The sequence below is a fragment of the Malaclemys terrapin genome, chromosome 2, assembly GCF_027887155.1.
Source record: "Malaclemys terrapin pileata isolate rMalTer1 chromosome 2, rMalTer1.hap1, whole genome shotgun sequence".
Lineage (NCBI taxonomy): Eukaryota > Metazoa > Chordata > Testudines > Emydidae > Malaclemys > Malaclemys terrapin.
Genome location: NC_071506.1, coordinates 254,717,963 through 254,737,784, shown reverse-complemented (window position 1 = coordinate 254,737,784; position 19,822 = coordinate 254,717,963). Strand labels below are relative to the sequence as shown.

Sequence of the window (19,822 nt, the reverse complement as noted above, 5' to 3'; positions counted from 1 at the left end):
TGAATTTACCTTTTCTCACTGCTTTTAAATTAAGACTAAAACACATTTTATCAAATTAAATATAAGTGGAAAAGTTATTTTTAAGTAGAATTTTATTTTAATACTTGACAGCAATTAATGACCTGAAGCAGCCAAAAATCAGTGAGATGGATGATGCTGTTTATTTGACACAAGAATTTTTATTCTTGGTGTTGTTTTAGAAAGGACACATCTGATGTCATCCTTCACATCAAGCCGGTTTCGAGATTTCGTCTTTATTGTGAGAAGGCTGGAGAATCCACTCTCGCATTCGTAGGTAGTGGGAAATGGCAAAAGGACCCTCAGGGCCATTTCAGACACCTGTGGGTATTCACTTGCAACTGAGCACCAGAACTGGTTTGGAGGTAGCTGTGTGAATTTTGCTTTCACTTCATCATCATTGATCATGTCGACAAACTGTTCCTGTGCGTGAATATCGTCAGTAGGTTACTGCTCAGCTGTCACACTGAAAGGGTTCTTCACCAGGGAATGAAGTGCTTTCTGGTAGCACTGGGAAGTAGTTTGAGAACTCTTCATGAAGGGCTCTCAAATGTTCACTGATCACTGACTTGAGAGCACTATCAATGTTAACTTCCTCCTCCTTGCTGAACAAGGATAGCGTCAGAAACATGCCGTATCTGTCTGTGTCCAGCTTCCTGCACCACAGATCCAACTTCATCTGGAAGGCTTTGATTTTATTAGTCAAGTCTATTAATGTTGAATGTTTTCCCTGAAGTGAGAGACTGAGATAATTAAGGCTACCAAAGATATCAACTAGGTATGCCAAGAAGAGAAGCCATTTCTTGTCACTGAACATTTTGTTCAGCTCTTGTTTCTGTTTTCACAGGAAAAACTCTGCCATCTCTTCACAAAGTATAAAAATGCGCTTTAATGCGCGTCCCCTAGAAAGCCATCAGACTTGAGTGTGGAAAAGCAGAACTTCATATTCACCACCCATTTCATTGCAGAACTCTCGAAAGAGACGACTATTCAGAGCATGAGCTTTAATGTAGTTCATCACTCGTATAACAACATCCACCACAGCATTAAGGCATATTGGCAATGTCTTTGCAGCTAGGATTTGACGATGGATTCCACAATGAGTGACAATCACATTAGGAGAGACATACTTTACCTTCTGCTGAAAGCCAGACCATGCACCCATCATTGCTGGAGCATCATCGGTACAGATACCACAAAGATTTTTTCACTCAATACCATTGCTTTCGAAAAAGGCATTCACCTTATTGAAAATGGCCTGTGCTGTTGTGGTTGTTTCAAGTTGTTCACAGAATAAGAACTCATCCTTAACATCCCCGGTATTAACATACCGTACGAATGCTATCAGTTGTGCGCAATGAGTAACATCAGTAGTTTCATCAAGTTGCAGGCTGAACATACTGAAAGCAGAATGTTTAATTTTGTGCACAACTTATTTTTGATATCTTCAGACATCTCACATATTCTGCATTTCACAGTATCATTAGACATGGAAAGCATAATCAGTTTTTTGGCAGTATCATTGCCAACCATAAATGCCACAATATCTTTGCATGCTGGCAGGATAAGCTCCTCACCTACTGTATGTGGCGTTTTGGTACAGGCAATTCATAGTGACACAACATAAGAGGCCTCCACAGCTGAGGACGTTTGCTGTCGGAAACTCCCATCAGCATCAAGCCTGGCCTTCTTTGTTGCTTCTTCTCTGCGTTTGAAAAAATCCACATTTTGATTTTTATGCTCAGGATGTTTAGTTTCAAGATGTCGCTGCAGTTTGCATGGTTTCATTGATTCAGCAGACAAAACTTCACAGCGGATGACACATTGCAGTTTTTCAATTCCAGAGGTGACTGGTAAAACTGAGTTTAATGTAAGACTTGAGATACTTTCATTTTTTAGCAGTTTTAGCAGTACAAGTGGTCATTATTTTCAGGAGAAAATTTGCACTTGTATGTCTGACTGTTAATTAATAAAGTACTTATTCAGCTGTGAATCAAGCCCTCTAACGTTGTCTCAGTACCGGGCCATCCATAGGAAAAATGGAACCCTGGGCAAACTTCTATTTGGCATCCTTTCTTTGGAGGTGGAGCAGCGCTGGAGTGGAGTTGGGGGTGGAGCTGGGCTGGAGAAGGTTGGGGCTCTGAGGTCAGCACATGGTGATGATGGTGGATCACAACCAAGTGCCTGGCCGGGCTCACAGCAGGTGGCGGGGCTCGGGATTCACAACCCTGTGTGTGGCAGGGCTGGGGGTTAACAGCCTTGTGCCTGCAGAGCTCCCGGCTGATAACCCTCAGCATGTCCAAGCTCCGCCTGACAACCCCAGTACAGAGGTCAGGGCTCACAGCATCCTGGATGCCCCAGCTCAGGGCTCACAGTCCCTCTCCTGGTTGGGGTGGGGACTCGCAACCTTGCCTGGCGGTTGGAGTCGGGGCTCACAGCCACGCATCCCTGTCAGGGTCGGGGCTCACAGCCTGGTGGTCGGAATCGGGGATCACAGCCCAGTGCCTGCCCAGAGCTTGCAGCCCCACTCCTGGCCAGAGTTGGGATCTGTGCTCGCAGCCCCACGGGGGGTCGGAGTAGGGGCTCTCAGCCCTGTGTGGGGGTCGGAGTCGTGGCTCGCCACCCTGCACCTGGCCAGAGCTCACAGCCCCACTCCTGACCAGGGCCAGGGTTGGGGTCGGGGCTGGCAGCCACGTGTCCCTGTCGGGGCTCACAGCCTGGTGCAGGGGTCGGGGCTCACAGCCCGGCGTCAGGGTCGGGGCTCACAGCCACGCGCCGGGGTTGGGGTTCACAGCCACATGCCAGGGTTGGGACTCGCGACCCCCCCACATAACTGGGTTGCAACCCCCAGTTTGAGAACCAATGGTTTAAATGATTCTGAGTGTAGCATTTTGTTACAAGTGGTCAGTGGGAAGATTGAAAAAATTGGGTGTGTTTAGTCTGGAAAAGAGAAGACTGAGAGGGGACTTGATAACAGTTTTCAAGTACATATAAGGTTGTTACAAGGAGGAGGGAGAAAAATTGTTCTTAACCACTGAGGATAGGACAAGAAGCAATGGACTTAAATTGCAGCAAGGGAGGTTTAGGTTGAACATTAGGAAAAACTTCCTAACTGTCAGGGTGGGTAAGCACTGGAATAAATTGCCCAGGAAGGTTGTGGAATCTCCGTCACTGGAGATGTTTAAGAGCAGGTTAGACAAACACCTGTCGGGGATGGTCTAGATAATACTTAGTCCTGCCATGAGTGCAGGGGACTGAACTAGATGACCTCTCAAGGTCCCTTCCAGTCCTATGATTCTATGAAATTGCTGACAGCAGTTCTTAAATAATACTTTAAGTATTATAGAAGTAAAATACAATCAAAACACAAACAAACATTCCAAGCATACACATGTTAATACTGTGCCAAACTATACTATACTAAAAATTATATCAAAAACTGGCAAATTTACTCAGTACTGGTTTACAATGGCACCATGGCACCGGGCCCAAACTCAGAAGGGGCCCCAACGCCTGGACCATTGACCTGCCCCCATCCCATCTGTCACCCCACCCAAGGCCCCTCCTACTGCTTGCTCCTCTTTGCCCCTTCCCCTCCTCGCCTCCTGCTCACTTCTTTTCGCCCCCTTGCTCCCATGTGAGGGGCGTGTCGGGCTTTGGGGGGAAGAGGCAAAGTGGGGGGCAGGGCCTCAAGGTGGAGCATGGGTGGGGCCTCAGGAGGGAAGAGGCCGAGCAGGGGGCGGAGCCTCGGTGGGGAGTGCAGGCAGAGTGGAGGGCGGGGCTATGGTCCAGGTGCCAGGGCCCACAAAAGATTAATCCCGTCCTGAGCTTATTTTATAAATCCATTGGTATCCCTTTAAAATCTCTGTTGCTGCTTTGTAAATCTTTAATCACTGTTGCTGTTCAGCTCCTGGTCAGTCAGCTTTGCTCCACTCTGGTTTCCTTCTCTCTCTCTGCAGCAGCTTTTCTGATTTCTTTCCAGCAGCTTTCTCTTTGCTGGCTTCCAGTTCCCATCTTCTCCTGATTGAATCTCTCTCCAGTGCAGATCTTCCTGTGCAAATTTGCCTGCTGTTAGCTGGCCTTTTATGCGACACTCTAATGTTCTCCTAATATACCTTTCTAAGAAATGTACATGCCCAGTATCAACCATTACTTCAGAGTTCTGATTGACAGCTCTGACCTTTAAAACAAGTTGTGACCTGTATGAATGAGGTCTGACCAGCTAGCTGCTCAGTTAACTAACCTCTCTGTCACCCCGTACTGCACATGCTCAGTAGCCACTAATCTTGCACATGCTGACCTAAGTTTCCTGTAAGCTGCGTGGCTGCGCAGCAGGCTATCAAGGGCCACGCAGGCAGGGAGAGGCACCCCTCCCACGGCCTAGCCCAGCTCTGCCAGAGCTGCCACGGCCAGGGAGAGAAAGCCCTCCCCTGGTGTGGCCCACCCCAGCACCGCCGGAGTTGCAAGAGAGAGGTGCCCCTCCCCCAGCCAAGCCCGGCCCCATTCAAGTTGCTGGGAAGAGACGCCCCTCCCCTGCCCTGGTCCAGCCCAGCTGGAGCTGCCAAAGAGAGAAGTCCCTCCCCTGCCGGCCCAGCCCACCCAAGCACACCAGAGCTGACATGGCCGGGGAGCAGAACCCCTCCCCCAGCCCGCCCCAGCCGCATCGGAGCTGCCGGGAAGAAGAGCCCCTCCCCCGGCCAAGCCCAGCCCCACTGGAGCTGTTGGGGAGAGGAGCCCCTCCCCTGCCCAGTCCAGCCCACTGGAATTACTGGGGAGAGGTGCCCCTCCCCTGCCCTGGTCCAGCCCCATGGGAGCTGCTAGGGAGAGGAGTCGTCCCCCTCCCTCCCCCCGGCCAGGGAGGGGAATCCCTTCCCCGGCCTGGCCCAACCCAGCCCCGCCGGAGCTGCCAGAGAGAGACACCCCTCGTCCGGCCCAGCCCAGGCCCGCCAGAACTGCCGCGGCACAGGAGAGGCACCTCTCCCTCAGCCCACCCTGTCGGAGCTGCCACCGCCGGGGAGAGGCGCCTCTCACCCAGACCTGAGCAGCTGTGGTGAGAGACAGCTGGGGGGAGTCCTCTCTCCCCAAAACAGGTGCAGGACAGCCTGTACCCCAAACCCCTCATCCCCAGAGCCCTCACTCTAACCCTCTGCCCCAGCCCTGAGCCCCCTCCCGTACTCCGAACCGCTCATCCCCAACCCCACCCCAGAGCCCACACCTCCAGCCAGAGGCCTCAACCCCCTGCACCGCAACCCTCTGCCCTAGCCCATAGCTCCCTCCCACACTCTGAACCCCTTGGCCCCACCGTCATCACCTCCATATTGTGCACATAACAAAATTCTGCACATGGACATAACAAATTAGAGGGAACACTGATGCTGACTGTTGTCATTTACCTCAGAGCTGTGATTCTGCCAATCCCTCCTGCCCCCCATGGCTATTTGCCATGGCACCATTTTAGAAATCCTGGGTTTTCATTGCACATGCTCAGGGTCCACAGCATTCATCTCAGGGTGGAGTGACTTGCTTATTCAGAATAAAAATCAGGCAGACAAAGTGAAGATGAGAATTCCTCTAGTAACATGGTAATATCTTTATTGGACCAACTTCTGCAGGTGAGAGAGACAAGCTTTCAAGCTTACAGAAGAGCTCTGTGTAAGCTTGAAAGTTTGTCTCTCTCACTAGCAGAATTTAGTCCAATAAAATATAATTCCCCACAGATCTTGTCTCTCTAATATCATGGGACTGACATGTCTACAACAACACAGGCGTACTTTTAGGTATTTTCCCAGTAGAAGATAAATATCTTCGACATCAAAGTGTGTCCCTGGTAATTCAGCAGTTTTTGTAAGAGTGGATTCTTGCATCTGTGGATATGTTTAGATAGAAGAAACTGATGTAAAAATTACCTTTGAAACTGCATTCATGTCAACTTTGTTGATTAACAGAACAAGCTTGTCAAATGTAGGGTTTCTGATAGGGTTTCCAATCATATAGTTTTCTCACATTCATAGTTTGGTTTGCTTTCTCATGCATTCCCAAGCTAACTTTTGTGATAGCCATTGTAGGATACCTTGATTTAGGTGTTTATCTGATTATATATAGTTGACCTACCATTTTGGTTTTATTGTTTTAAGGAAAGTGCTGCATGCTATGAAACTATAAAGTAAATTTCTCATAAAATCTACTCATTTCAGATTAGGAATTATAATCCATTTTTTCAGTGACTTTCCAAATTTCAGTATGCCAGGCATGGATTAGGAAATTATCCTCCTTTGCAATATCAAAGTTCTTTGCAATATCATCAACTTCAGTTAAGAGACATGGGCTTGAGCTGCAAAATTAGATCTAGATGTTGGCCCAACTTTCATAGAGTTCAAAGGGATGTTTGGATATAGGGGTTTTATAGATTCATAGATTTAATGCCACAAAGGATCATTGGTGATCATCTAGTTTGACCTCTGATATAATACAGTCCATAGGACTTTCCTGAATTAATTCCTCCTTCCGTCTAATAGAACTAGACTAGAGCATATATTTTAGAAAAACATCCAATCTTGATTTTAAAATTTCCAGTGATGGAGAATCCACCACCACCTTTGGTAAATTGTTCCAATGGTTAATTACCCTCACTGTTAAAATATTTGCCTTATTTCTAGTCTGAATTTGTCTAGCTTCAACTTTCAGCCATTGGATTTTGTTGTACCTTTGTCTGCTAGACTGAAGAGCCTTCTATGATCAAATTTCTATTCTCCAATTTAGGTACTTACTAGACTGTGATCAAATCACCCCTTAACCTTCTCTTTGATAAGCTAATTAGATTGAGTTCCTGGAGTCTCTCTCTATAGAAGGTATATTGTTTAATCCTTTAATCATTCTCATGGCTCTTCTCTGAACCCTCTGCAATTTATCTGCAGTAAACAGTGGACACCAAAACTGGAGATGATATTCCAGTAATGGTAGCACCAGTGACATATCCAGAGATAATATAACCTCCCTACTCCTATTCAATATTTCCCTATATATACATTGAAGGTTGCATTAGCACTTTTAACCACTGCATTGCACTCTAAGATCATGTTCAGCTGATTAACTACCTTGACCCTTCAGACTTTCAGTTTCAGTGCTTCCCAGATCACAGTCCACCATTCTTTGGCCCAGGTGTATGACCTTACATTTGACCATATTTAAACACATATTATTTGATTGCACCCATTTTACCAAGCAATCAAGATTGTTCTATATCAGTGAACTGTCCTTTTAATTCTTTACTACTCCCTCAATTTTTGTATCATCTGCAAACTTTATTAGTAATAATTGTATGTTTTCTTCCATGTCGCTGATACAAATGTTAATAGTATAGGGCCAAGAACTGATACATAGGGTCAGTTTCAGTATGTTTATATAATAATAAGGTTGTGTTTTACCTGTAGCTATAATAATTTTTACATTATTTTAGGGAGGTAACCAGACAGCTACAGTAATTGCATTATGTTCAATGAGAGATTTTAACTTGGCTCAAGAAACTTGTCAATTGGCCATCAGAGATGTTGGGGGTCTTGAAGTACTAATTAATTTACTTGATACAGAAGAAATTAAATGTAAGGTAAGTAAATTTGTCTAAATAAATTGACCTTGTATATGCTAGCTAATATTAGAATGCTCCCCCCACACACACACACATCCCATGGAATATATGGTATAAAGAAGTGTTGTTTAAAGGGTTCCATGTAAAAGAGAGAACATGTTAGATAACCCATTCTTTTAAATGATTGCTAGCTAAAATGAATATATATTCTTAAATAATGCCTCACATTTAATATCTTCCTCTCTTTAGATTGGTTCTTTAAAAATCCTGAAGGAAATTAGTCAGAATTCACAAATCAGACGTACAATTGCTGATTTTGGGGGCTTACAAATTATGGTGAAAATACTAGATTCCCCAGATAAGGATCTGAAATGTTTGGCAGCTGAAACAATTGCTAATGTTGCCAGGTTTAAAAGAGCACGAAGGACAGTAAGACAGCATGGAGGAATCAAGAGACTAGTAAGTAGATATTAAAATCAGCACATTTACTGTATTTATATATTTTTTTCCACTTTATAAGTCATTTGTTAGCCAGAAGAAAAAAATAGTTGTATATCATTAAAATGCAATATAATTACATTCTTCCTGATTAACAGTAAATATACTAAGAATTCTTTGGTTTTTGTCAGGTTGGGCTGCTGGACTGTGTTCCATTGGGATCAGCCAATCTGACTCCACATCAGGAAAAAGATATTGAAGTAGCACGCTGTGGGGCTTTGGCGCTCTGGAGCTGTAGCAAAAGCACCAAAAATAAAGAAGCAATTCGCAGGGCTGGAGGCATTCCTTTGCTGGCTCGGTTGCTAAAGTCCCCACATGCAAACATGTTAACACCCGTGGTGGGGACATTACAAGAGTGTGCATCCGAGGTAAGCCAAATAACTACTTAGGCTATGTGTACACTTATGGCAGCATTTAGAGTACAGGCACTACATGTGTAGGTACCGCGGTGCCAGGACAGGCAGGAAGCCTGCCTTAGTAGACCTACTGTGCCGCTGACCGGGAGCTCACACCCCAACCCCATGCCCCAATCCACTGCCCCAGCCCTGAGCCCCCCCAAACTCAGAGCCCCATCCTGAACCCCAAAGTTGTTATCCCCAGCCCCATCCCAGAGCCTGCACCCTCATCCCAGAGCCCTCACCCCCGTGCACCCCAATCCCCTGCTCCAGCCCTGAGCACCCAAATCCGGAGCTCCCTCCTTGCACCCCAAACCCCTCATCCCCAGCCCCACCCCAGAGTCTGCACCCCCCAGCCCAGAACCCTAACCCCCTCCTGCACCCCAACTCCCTGCCCCAGCCCAGAGTCCTCTCCCACACCCAGAACCCCTCATTCCCGGCTCCACACCCCAGCCCTCTGCCCCAGCCCTGAGCCCCTCCCACACCCAAAACCCCTCCCCAGCTCCGTTGTGTCACAGGCATCAACAGTTTTCTTCAATTGGGTCACCAGAAAAAAAGATTGAAAACCATTGCTCTAGTCTATTTGCCTAAGCCATGCCTCATTGATACCACTACTTACACCTGCTGGGTGTGTGAAGTGTAAGTGCAGTGTAGACATACCCATAGTTTAACTAGTCTACTTCTAACCTTTTTAAACTGATGGCTTAAAGTCAACCTGGACAACCTACCCTTTGGAAGAATGCTGTAGGACAGTCTCTATTCCATCAAGTAGTTTGGTCCCATCTAAAGCGCAACATTGGACCAAGGAGAGTGGGTACTGTGGGTGTGCCTTATACAAGTTTTTTAACGAAGGTCATGGCTTATGAGGCTGTAAGGCCCAGTCATCACATAATATTTGTGCTGGAGGCCAGGATTGATTTGTGAGAGAAATTATATGAAACTAATATAGTTCAAGATTTTCATTTTTGTAAATTTTTCATATTTGACAAAAATGTCTGTTTTTGTTGCAAGAAATTTGAAAAGTGGATTTTCAAAAGTTGTCACAGCTACATCCTGCCCCAGTAATATATTTAAATGGCAGAAAGCTGAATTGGAAACACAATATTCTTAGGGAGGAAAATGTGGGAATTCAAAATATGTATAAGGCTACTAGTGGATCAATGGACAGGAGGATGATCCCATCACAACACAAGTTAAATAGTTTACATTATGCATGTGCTTTATACAAAACAGCATCTTATCAGTCTCAGGAGGAGTAAAGGAAAGTGTATGATTTGCTTCAAAATTTCCATTACAGATTGTACTGTCTTGATGTATCCAGGTTTTAAAAACTGCCAAACTTTGAGCTGTTTTGCTGTGGGTTTAAAATGTCTGTCTAAATAAAATATGGTCAGGAAGATTGCTCTAATGGTCAGAACTTAATAATATGCATTTTACAACTTTACAATGACTTTTCTTTCTTCAAAAAAATGGGCCAAATTCTGCTCTCGTGTACATTGTTGCAATACATTGGTATTTCAGTGCCATTTTATTAGTGTACCTGAGAGCATAATTTGGTCCTGTGTTTAAGTATAGTAAATATCTTATTTAAACCAATGAAAGCCAGGAAATTCAAAGTTAAGACTGTGACACCCTGGTTTTAATTCACCTTGTAGTTCCTAACTTTGAATTTCCTGACTTTTGTCACTTTTCAGACCTTAACATTTAAAAATAGTGGTTTATATTTAAAATGGACAAGGTATTTTAGCTCTATATAGTAATATGGAACTATATAGAGAATTGCTATTATAATAAGCACAGAATTCTTACAAACATACTATTAAAATTACACACAAAAACTACATTAGTAGATCATTAAAGTTGCAAAGTCATGAGCACATGATTTCATATTATTTTTTCTACAGGAATTCAGTGCACAGTTGATGGAAAGTGCTGAATTACTCAGCGGCTATTCAATATTTAGTTTTATTCTCATTGTTCAATGTATGGCCTTAGGCCTTCTATACTGCACACTGTTCAAACCCTGCTGTGAAGACAAAATTATTACTTTCCTCATGGTCTTAGAACTATAGTAGCTGAGTGCTTCACAAATATTAATTAATTTTTCTTCATAAATTCCCTGTGAGGTGAGGGGGTGGTATTATCGCTGTTTTACAAAGGGGAGTGGAGACACAGCAATATTAAGATCAAAAGTATCAACTAATTATGGGTGCCCAATTTGGGACACATATGACCCGATTTTTCTGAGTACTTACCAATATATAGCACTTACATGTGCAAAGCATAGTTCTCATTGACTTCACTTTCTAATTGTGAGTGCTCTGCAAATCAGACCCCAGATTATTAAATTGGACATCCAGAAAATGAGGAATATACACAATTAGTGATCACCTCTGAAAAGTTTGGTTTCAGTGATGTGCTTAGCATCACATAAGAACTCTGTGGCAGAGGTAGGGATAGAATCCAATTCTCCAGGGCAGCATTCAGCTGCTTTTACCATGAGAACCTCCTTTCTCTTTCTGTAATCCCCTGTTTCATTTTCTACATACTTTCTAAATTATGCAATAAATGTGGCAGGGGTCCTATGGAAAACAGCCTCCTTCACTACTCAACCCTGGTCCATTTTGTGCACTTCATGAGGCAAGGATGCTGTGGAAAAATGGCATATGACCTTGTAATTATAGACTGTATCATAACGCTAAGCACAAGGGGGCCAAATTAAGGAACCTCTCTGAACAAAGGCCACCATTCTGCCACATTTCAAGTCCCTGCTCTACAGCATGAGAGCACTAGATATTTTCAAAGAAAGGTTGCAAGAATTTTTTAACATGGGCAAAACAGCTTATTTTCCCCTAGCCTTTTCTTGGGAATAGCTGAACCATTTTGGTTAAAATTTTCAAAAAAAAAAAAAAAAAGAAAGAAAGAAAAGAAAAAAGCCAGAGGCTCCTTGCATCCAAACAGTTAAAGTTCGGCAAAGTTATAAGCAAGTGAAAACAGGGTCTTGTAATGGGAAGTGTTGGGCAGCCTTCACATAGGCAGGGCAACCAGTCTTACTTATAAGGAGGGAAACAGTAGCTCTATTCTTATGTGATTTTGTTACTTAAAAAAATTCACACAGAAGAGAGCGTTGAAAAATATTTGACTCAAACAGGAATAAACTATTTTGAAGTAAATGTCTTGAATGTCTTCCAAAGCCATGGAAGTTTGACATCATGTATTTATGATTGGCGTGGGTCATGCATGCCCCATCCCCTTTTGGGATGGGGCAAAGGTCATTATAGCCCCATGGCCAAGTCTACACGACCTCTCTGGATCTCAGAGTAGTGCGGCCTAGTGGCCAAAGTCAGTAGAGCCGCCCCCCTGTGCAGCCTAGCGGACAGAGAGTTAGTCAGATTGGTGACTCATGCTTAAACTCAATGCTTAAAGTTACTCACAGGCACAAATCTTTGCAGGATTAGGAGCTACATTAATAGTGCAGTAGTTTTTGGGATGACAACAATCTTATTATTTGTTGATATATGTAACTAAAAATGTAACTTGCATTCATAGCCAAGTTACAGACTTGCAATCAAGACAGAGAGGATGATTGAAAACCTTGTGAAAAATCTGAGTGGTGAAAATGGGGAACTTCAGATGCATTGTGCCAGTGCTATCTTTAAGGTAAATGTGTGATTTTAATCATCAGTTCATTTAATGCTAGTGTTTCTGTTTGTTTTCATGCAGTACATACTATAAAGTTCTCTTATATATGTGGAATAGTAAAGTTTTACTTGAAGAAAATATGGGTGGTTCTGTGGTTTAAATTTTCTGAGTTTTTTCTATTTTACACCTAAAGAGATTTATCTGTAATGTAATGATTAGTTATTTTATCCCTAAAAATAATCATAGTATGCTGATATGTCACAATTCTGCTCTGACATATGGTTGGTTGCCAGGTGTCCGGCACTGCCAACTGGGCTGTTAAAATTCTGGTCGGCGGAGCAGCAGGGGCCTGTGGCTAAGGCAAGTTCCCTGCCTGTCCTAGCTCCACGTGGCTCCCCAGAAGCGGCTGCCAGGTCCTTGCAGTCCCTAGGTGCATGTCTGGCCAAGGAGGCTCCGCGCACTGCCCCCGCCCCGAGTGTTGGCTCTGAAGCTCCCATTTGGCTAGGAACCACAATCAATGAGAGCTGCGGAGGCGGAACCTGCATGCGCAAGGGCAGTGTGCAGAGCCCCCTGCCTGTCCATGTGCCTAAGGGCTGCAGGGACCTGGCGGCGGCTTCCTGGGAGCTGCAGTAAGCTCTGCCGGAATCCTGCACCTCCTCACACACCCCAGCCCCTAGTCCTGAGCTCCCTCCTGCACTCCAACCCTCTGCCCCAGCCCGGAGTCCCATCCCACACCCAAACTCCCTCCCATAGCCCGCACCCCTGCAACACCCCAACACCCTACCCCAGCCCCAGAGCCCACTCCTGCACCCCAAACTCCTCATCCCCAGTCCCACCCTAAAGCCCACACCCCCAGATGGAGCCCGCTCCCCCCCACACACTCCGAACCCCTGACCCAGCCTGGAGCACTCTACTGCACCCTGAACCCCTCATTTCTGGCCCCACTTGGAGTCTGCACCTCCAGCTCAGAGCCCACCTACTGTTCTCGAACATTTGAGATTATGATTTCATGACCTGTTTGCATTTCAAAATTGTCACTTTGTAAAATAGTTGGATCTTCTAACAGCTGGCTGTTATTTTGTCATATTAAGTAAGATGGTGATGTAGCAGGAAACAGACCCAAATTCTGTAACTGGTTCTGTATGTGGAGTCCCCTTTGTCCCTGCAGAACCCCCTGATATCAGATTCAGCCTGTGCAGAGCCAGTTGCAGTTTTGAGGCCTAAATAGATGTATCTTAATAATATCGGTGCAGTGTTAGCCTCAAGTTTTATAAATATCAGGTACAAAACTAACAGACAATGTTTGCATCCAGAATTTGAGCACTCGATACTGGTTGATTTCAGTAAGAATTGTGTGCGTTCAATACCCTGTAGGATCAGATCCCTCGAAAGCAATTAAGATAGCAATGGTGTAATTCTGGCTGAGAAGGTAGTTTTCATTCAAAGCTTCTATTTTCAATACTTTATATCTTCCCTGATAATGACTTTCTGAGCGGAAAGATTTTCTATTTGTCTTAAGATCAGTATTATTTTTTGTGGGGGAGGGTAAAGTAAAAAATATCCATTCATCATTGGAGTATTTTAAAAAACTGTTTTTCATCATTTATGAAACATTTTCAGATTTTGTTGCTGCTGTTCCTTGCCAGGCTTAAAATGACTTAATGGTTTGGAATTAAAATTCCAAACTTTGCCTGTATTGTAATAAAAAAATGTATGGTATGTAGTAATGAGGAATAAATGCTTTTTAAGTATGAACAATTAATTAATGAAAAATAGCATATGTTCAGTGTTTTATTTTTGTTTGCAATTTAAGGGCCAATTTTTTAAAAATGGAAGCCTGAAATCTACAGACAAAAATATACATAACATGCATTTGTAATTGCACATACAGTAGTTCACTGCACTAGTCTTTTGTGTGCACACATACCCATTTGCAATTTGCTTGCACAGTTGTGTTAATTGCACACACATTTTCTGTGTATGCGTTTTGTGCAAGGACCTGTGCCTTTGTTTTCTGAACATTTGTCTGAATTGTTCTCTATTGTTATGTACAGTTCTGAACCCTCATTCCTTTATTAATTTTGTAATATGAATTAAATTAGAAAATATATTTTGAAAATATTTTAGTAAATAAAATAATTACATAAAGTTCCCTATCAGTTGGTATCAGTCACTGTGGTAATACACCAGACTTCCTGGGCCATTGTTTTATACATTTTAAATATTCTGTATATTTAATTTGTTGTGTAGTGTGCAGAAGATGAGGAGACACGTGACCTAGTTAGGCATCATGGAGGCCTACAACCACTTGCTACTCTACTCAGTAACTCTGAAAATAAAGAACTGTTAGCAGCAGTGACAGGAGCAATCTGGAAGTGTGCAATCAGCAGAGAAAATGTGACCAAGTATGGGTAACAACTTAATTTTATCAAATATATGTATTCTATTAGTATCTTTTTATTTTATGGGCTCATTTTGTCTTAAACATGGGTACATAGTAACAATATTGGCTGCTCCTGAGAGATATAGATTCATAGATTCTAGGACTGGAAGCGACCTCGAGAGGTCATAGAGTCCAGTCCCCTGCCCACATGGCAGGACCAAAATACTGTCTAGACCATCCCTGATAGACATTTATCCAAACTACTCTTAAATATCTCCAGAGATGGCGATTCCACAACCTCCCTAGGCAATTTATTCCAGTGTTTAACCACCCTGACAGTTAGGAATTTTCCTAATGTCCAACCTAGACCTCCCTTGCTGCAGTTTAAACCCATTGCTCCTTGTTCTATCCTTAGAGGCTAAGGTGAACAAGTTTTCTCCCTCCTCCTTATGACACCCTTTTAAATACCTGAAAACTGCTATCATGTCCCCTCTCAGTCTTCTCTTTTCCAAACTAAACAAACCCAGTTCTTTCAGCCTTCCTTCATAGGTCATGTTTTCAAGACCTTTAATCATTCTTGTTGCTCTTCTCTGGACCCTTTCCAATTTCTCCACATCTTTTTTAAAATGCGGTGCCCAGAACTGGACACAATACTCCAGCTGAGGCCTAACCAGAGCAGAGTAGAGCGGAAGAATGACTTCTCGTGTCTTGCTCACAACACACCTGTTAATACATCCCAGAATCTTGTTTGCTTTTTTTGCAACAGCATCACACTGTTGACTCATATTTAGCTTGCGGTCCACTATAACCCCTAGATCCCTTTCTGCTGTACTCCTTCCTAGACAGTCTCTTCCCATTCTGTATGTGTGAAACTGATTTTTTCTTCCTAAGTGGAGCACTTTGCATTTGTCTCTGTTAAACTTCATCCTGTTTACCTCAGACCATTTCTCCAATTTGTCCAGATCATTTTGAATTATGACCCTGTCCTCCAAAGCAGTTGCAATCCCTCCCAGTTTGGTATCATCCGCAAACTTAATAAGCGTACTTTCTATGCTAATATCTAAGTCGTTGATGAAGATATTGAATAGAGCCGGTCCCAAAACAGACCCTGCGCTACCCCACTCGTTATGCCTTTCCAGCAGGATTGGGAACCATTAATAACAACTCTCTGAGTACGGTTATCCAGCCAGTTATGCACCCACCTTATAGTAGCCCCATCTAAATTGTATTTGCCTAGTTTATCGATAAGAATATCATGCGAGACCGTATCAAATGCCTTACTAAAGTCTAGGTATACCACATCCACAGCTTCATCCTTATCCACAAGGCTCGTTATCCTATCAGAGAAAGCTATCAGATTGGTTTGACATGATTTGTTCTTCACAAATCCATGCTGGCTGTTCCCTATCACCTTACCACCTTCCAAGTGTTGCAGATGATTTCCTTAATTACTTGCTCCATTATCTTCCCTGGCACAGAAGTTAAACTAACTGGTCTGTAGTTTCCTGGGTTGTTTTTATTTCCCTTTTTATAGATGGGCACTATATTTGCCCTCTTCCAGTCTTCTGGAATCTCTCCCGTCTCCCATGATTTTCCAAAGATAATAGCTAGAGGCTCAGATACCTCCTCTATTAGCTCCTGGAGTATTCTAGGATGCATTTCATCAGGCCCGGGTGACTTGCAGGCATCTAACTTTTCTAAGTGATTTTTAACTTGTTCTTTTTTTATTTTATCTGCTAAACCTACCCCCTTCCCATTAGCATTCACTATGTTAGGCATTCCTTCAGACTTCTCGGTGAAGACCGAAACAAAGAAGTCATTAAGGATCTCTGCCATTTCCAAGTTTCCTGATACTGTTTCTCCCTCTTCACTAAGCAGTGGGCCTACCCTGTCTTTGGTCTTCCTCTTGCTTCTAATGTATTGATAAAAAGTCTTCTTGTTTCCCTTTATTCCTGTAGCTAGTTTGAGTTCATTTTGTGCCTTTGCCTTTCTAATCTTGCCCCTGCATTCCTGTGTTGTTTGCCTATATTCATCCTTTGTAATCTGTCCTAGTTTCCATTTTTTATATGACTCCTTTTTATTTTTTAGATCATGCAAGATCTCGTGGTTAAGCCAAGGTGGTCTTTTGCCACATTTTCTATCTTTCCTAACCAGCGGAATAGCTTGCTTTTGGGCCCTTAATAGTGTCCCTTTGAAAAACTGCCAACTCTCCTCAGTTGTTTTTCCCCTCAGTCTTGATTCCCATGGGACCTTACCTATCAGCTCTCTGAGCTTACCAAAATCTGCCTTCCTGAAATCCATTGTCTCTATTTTGCTGTTCTCCCTTCTACCCTTCCTTAGAATTGCAAACTCTATGATTTCATGATCACTTTCACCCAGGCTGCCTTCTGCTTTCAAATTCTCAACGAGTTCCTCCCTATTTGTTAAAATCAAGTCTAGAACAGCTTCCCCCCTAGTACCTTTTTCAACCTTCTGAAATAAAAAGTTGTCTGCAATGCAGTCCAAGAATTTGTTGGATAGTCTGTGCCCCGCTGTGTTATTTTCCCAACATATATCCGGATAGTTGAAGTCCCCCATCACCACCAAATCTTGGGCTTTGGATGATTTTGTTAGTTGCTTAAAAAAAGCCTCATCCACCTCTTCCACCTGGTTAGGTGGCCTGTAGTAGACTCCTAGCATGACATCTCCCTTGTTTTTTACCCCTTTTAGCCTAACCCAGAGACTCTCAACACTTCCATCTCCTATGTCCATCTCTACCTCAGTCCAAGTGTGTACATTTTTAATATATAAGGCAACACCTCCTCCCTTTTTCCCCTGTCTATCCTTCCTGAGCAAGCTGTACCCATCCACACCAACATTCCAATCATGTGTATTATCCCACCAAGTTTCAGTGATGCCAACAATGTCATAGTTGTATTTATTTATTAGCACTTCCAGTTCTTCCTGCTTATTCCCCATACTTCTCGCATTTGTATATAGGCATCTAAGATACTGGTTTGATCTTTCCTCCCAGTTTTGTCCTGACCCTCCTTTCTGTCTGCCAATATAGCCCACGCTCCCTCTCGTTTCCGACCCATCTCCCAGGTCTCCATGTTCTCCACTTACCTGTGGGCTTTGCTCACCTGTCCCCGTCGAACCTAGTTTAAAGCCCTCCTCACTAGGTTAGCCAGTCTGTGTCCAAATAAGGTCTTTCCCCTCCTCGAAAGGTGAATGCCATCTCTGCCTAGCAGTCCTTCCTCGAATAGCATCCCGTGGTCTAGGAAGCCAAAGCCCTCCTGGCGACACCATCTTGGCAGCCAGGCATTCACCTCCATGATGCATCTGTCTCTCCCGGGCCCCTACCTTTGACAGGAAGAATCGAAGAGAATACCACCTGCGCTCCAAACTCCTTCATCCGTACTCCCTGAGCCCTATAGTCACTCTTGATCCGCTCAGTGTCACACCGCGCAGTATCATTTGTGCCCACATGGATGAGTAGCATGGGGTAGTAGTCAGAGGGCTGGATAATCCTCAACAATGCCTCCGTAACGTCTCGGATACGGGCCCCCGGCAGGCAGCATACCTCCCGAGATGAAATGTCAGGGCGACAGATGGGCGCCTCCGTCCCCCTCAGCAGAGAGTCTCCGACCACCACTACCCTGCGTTTCCTATTCGCAGTGATGGCAGCAGACCTCCCAGCCTTAGGGGTACGAGGCTTCTCCTCCTTTACTGTAGGGGGTGATTCCTTCTTTCCTGTATCAAGAAGAGCATAACGGTTACCTATTACCACGGCAGGAGGGTTCGGAGCAGGGGTGGAGCGCTGCCTGCTGCCAGAAGTAACCAGCTGCCAGTGTCCACCCTGAGCCATCTCCTCCTCCACCAGTGGTGTATCAGCAGTCCTGTGTACTGGGACAGCTACCTCAGCTGTCTCCACATGGACACTGTCAAGGAATTGCTCATGGATTCGGATGCTGCTCAACCTAGCCACCTCCTCCTGTAGCTCTCCCACCTGCTGCCTGAGAGATTCCACCAGCAGGCACCTCTCACATTGGATGGTCCCCCCAGCCTGGATATCAGTAAGTGAAAATTGCAAGTTACAGTCTCTGCAAAACCACACCAGGATCTGGGTAGAAGCATCCATGCTCAGGCGCTCTGTCTGGCTACAGGCACAGGTGGAGGAGACAGAAGCAGTGCTGGCACAGGTGTTGCGGGTCTTCCTAACCATCATAAGCCTCCTTCTGTCAAACTCCCGTCTGCAGCCCCCTGTCCGCTGAAAGGGTTGTTAAGCAAGAAGTTTTGAATGTAGTTGGTTTATAGGTTTTAAGGGGAATAAAGGGAAAACAGATAGAACTGGCAAGGGACACTCGCCCCCTTCCTGCTCCCCTTCCCAACTCCCTTGCAAAACTCCCTGTTAGCAGCCCCTGTTCGCAAAAGCTCCCTGGTTGCTTGTGCGCTGCTTTATAAAGCCCTGGCCTGTATGAATGCCTCACCCACTGATTAAGGCTCAGCCACTTACCAGAGGCTTCTAGCTTTCAAACCTTCCTTTGAAGCTCACAGCTTCCAACTGCCAGCCACCGCACACGGTCCTTCAAATAACCAAACAAACAAACAGACTGACAAACACAAGCTCAGCACACAGCAAGTAACCCCCAACACAAACAAACACACACTACAGACAGTCACTTACCCCAAAAGGGTGCTGTATTGCTCCTCCTTCACCTGGAGAACTCCCTTGCGAAACTCCCTGTTAGCAGCCCCTGTTCGCAAAAGCTCCATATGGATGTGATCTCCCATGACAATGGCTCCATCCCAACCTACAAGCCCTCCACCTGATGGCATGGATGCTTCATGGCTGACATCCTCAGAACGAGATTGCTGTAAAGGAGTAAGTACAAGAAATTCTATTAAACAGTAGGAAGCCTTCAGCTAGGTCTACTTACCTTGCTAAATAGAAGAGATTCTCCATTTGATCTGTGCAAAGAGGCATTCACCCACTCCAAGCTTTCCACTGTTATGTGCAACTGACCAGCTGACCAGAGTGGCTACATGCTCCAGATGTGCTCTGGTTGGGAGTAGACAGGAGATACTGGATCTCCTGGGCCTATGGGGAGAAGAGCCTGTGCAAGCACAGCTATGGACCAGCTGTAGAAATGTGGACATTTACAAGCAGATTGCATGGGGAATGCAGGAAGAACAATATGACAGGGATCAGTAAGAGTACCATGTGAAAGCAAAGGAACTGCAGCTGGCATACTAGAAGACGAGGGAGGCCAACAGTCAATCTGGAGCCAAGCCGTACATACACATGCTGCTTTTACAAAG

General features: G+C 44.5%; 1 protein-coding gene across 2 annotated transcripts in view; it reads left to right on the top strand.

Moving 5' to 3' along the window:
* Nucleotides 1-19,822, top strand: part of ODAD2 (outer dynein arm docking complex subunit 2) — a 165,766-nt gene that overhangs the window by 68,190 nt on the left and 77,754 nt on the right. For both annotated transcript variants that reach the window (XM_054020776.1, XM_054020777.1), the window contains 5 exons: nucleotides 7,475-7,621; nucleotides 7,853-8,062; nucleotides 8,233-8,469; nucleotides 12,046-12,156; nucleotides 14,389-14,543. In XM_054020776.1, coding sequence (XP_053876751.1) covers nucleotides 7,475-7,621; nucleotides 7,853-8,062; nucleotides 8,233-8,469; nucleotides 12,046-12,156; nucleotides 14,389-14,543 — 860 coding nt within the window. The remainder of the gene's footprint in view (nucleotides 1-7,474; nucleotides 7,622-7,852; nucleotides 8,063-8,232; nucleotides 8,470-12,045; nucleotides 12,157-14,388; nucleotides 14,544-19,822) is intronic.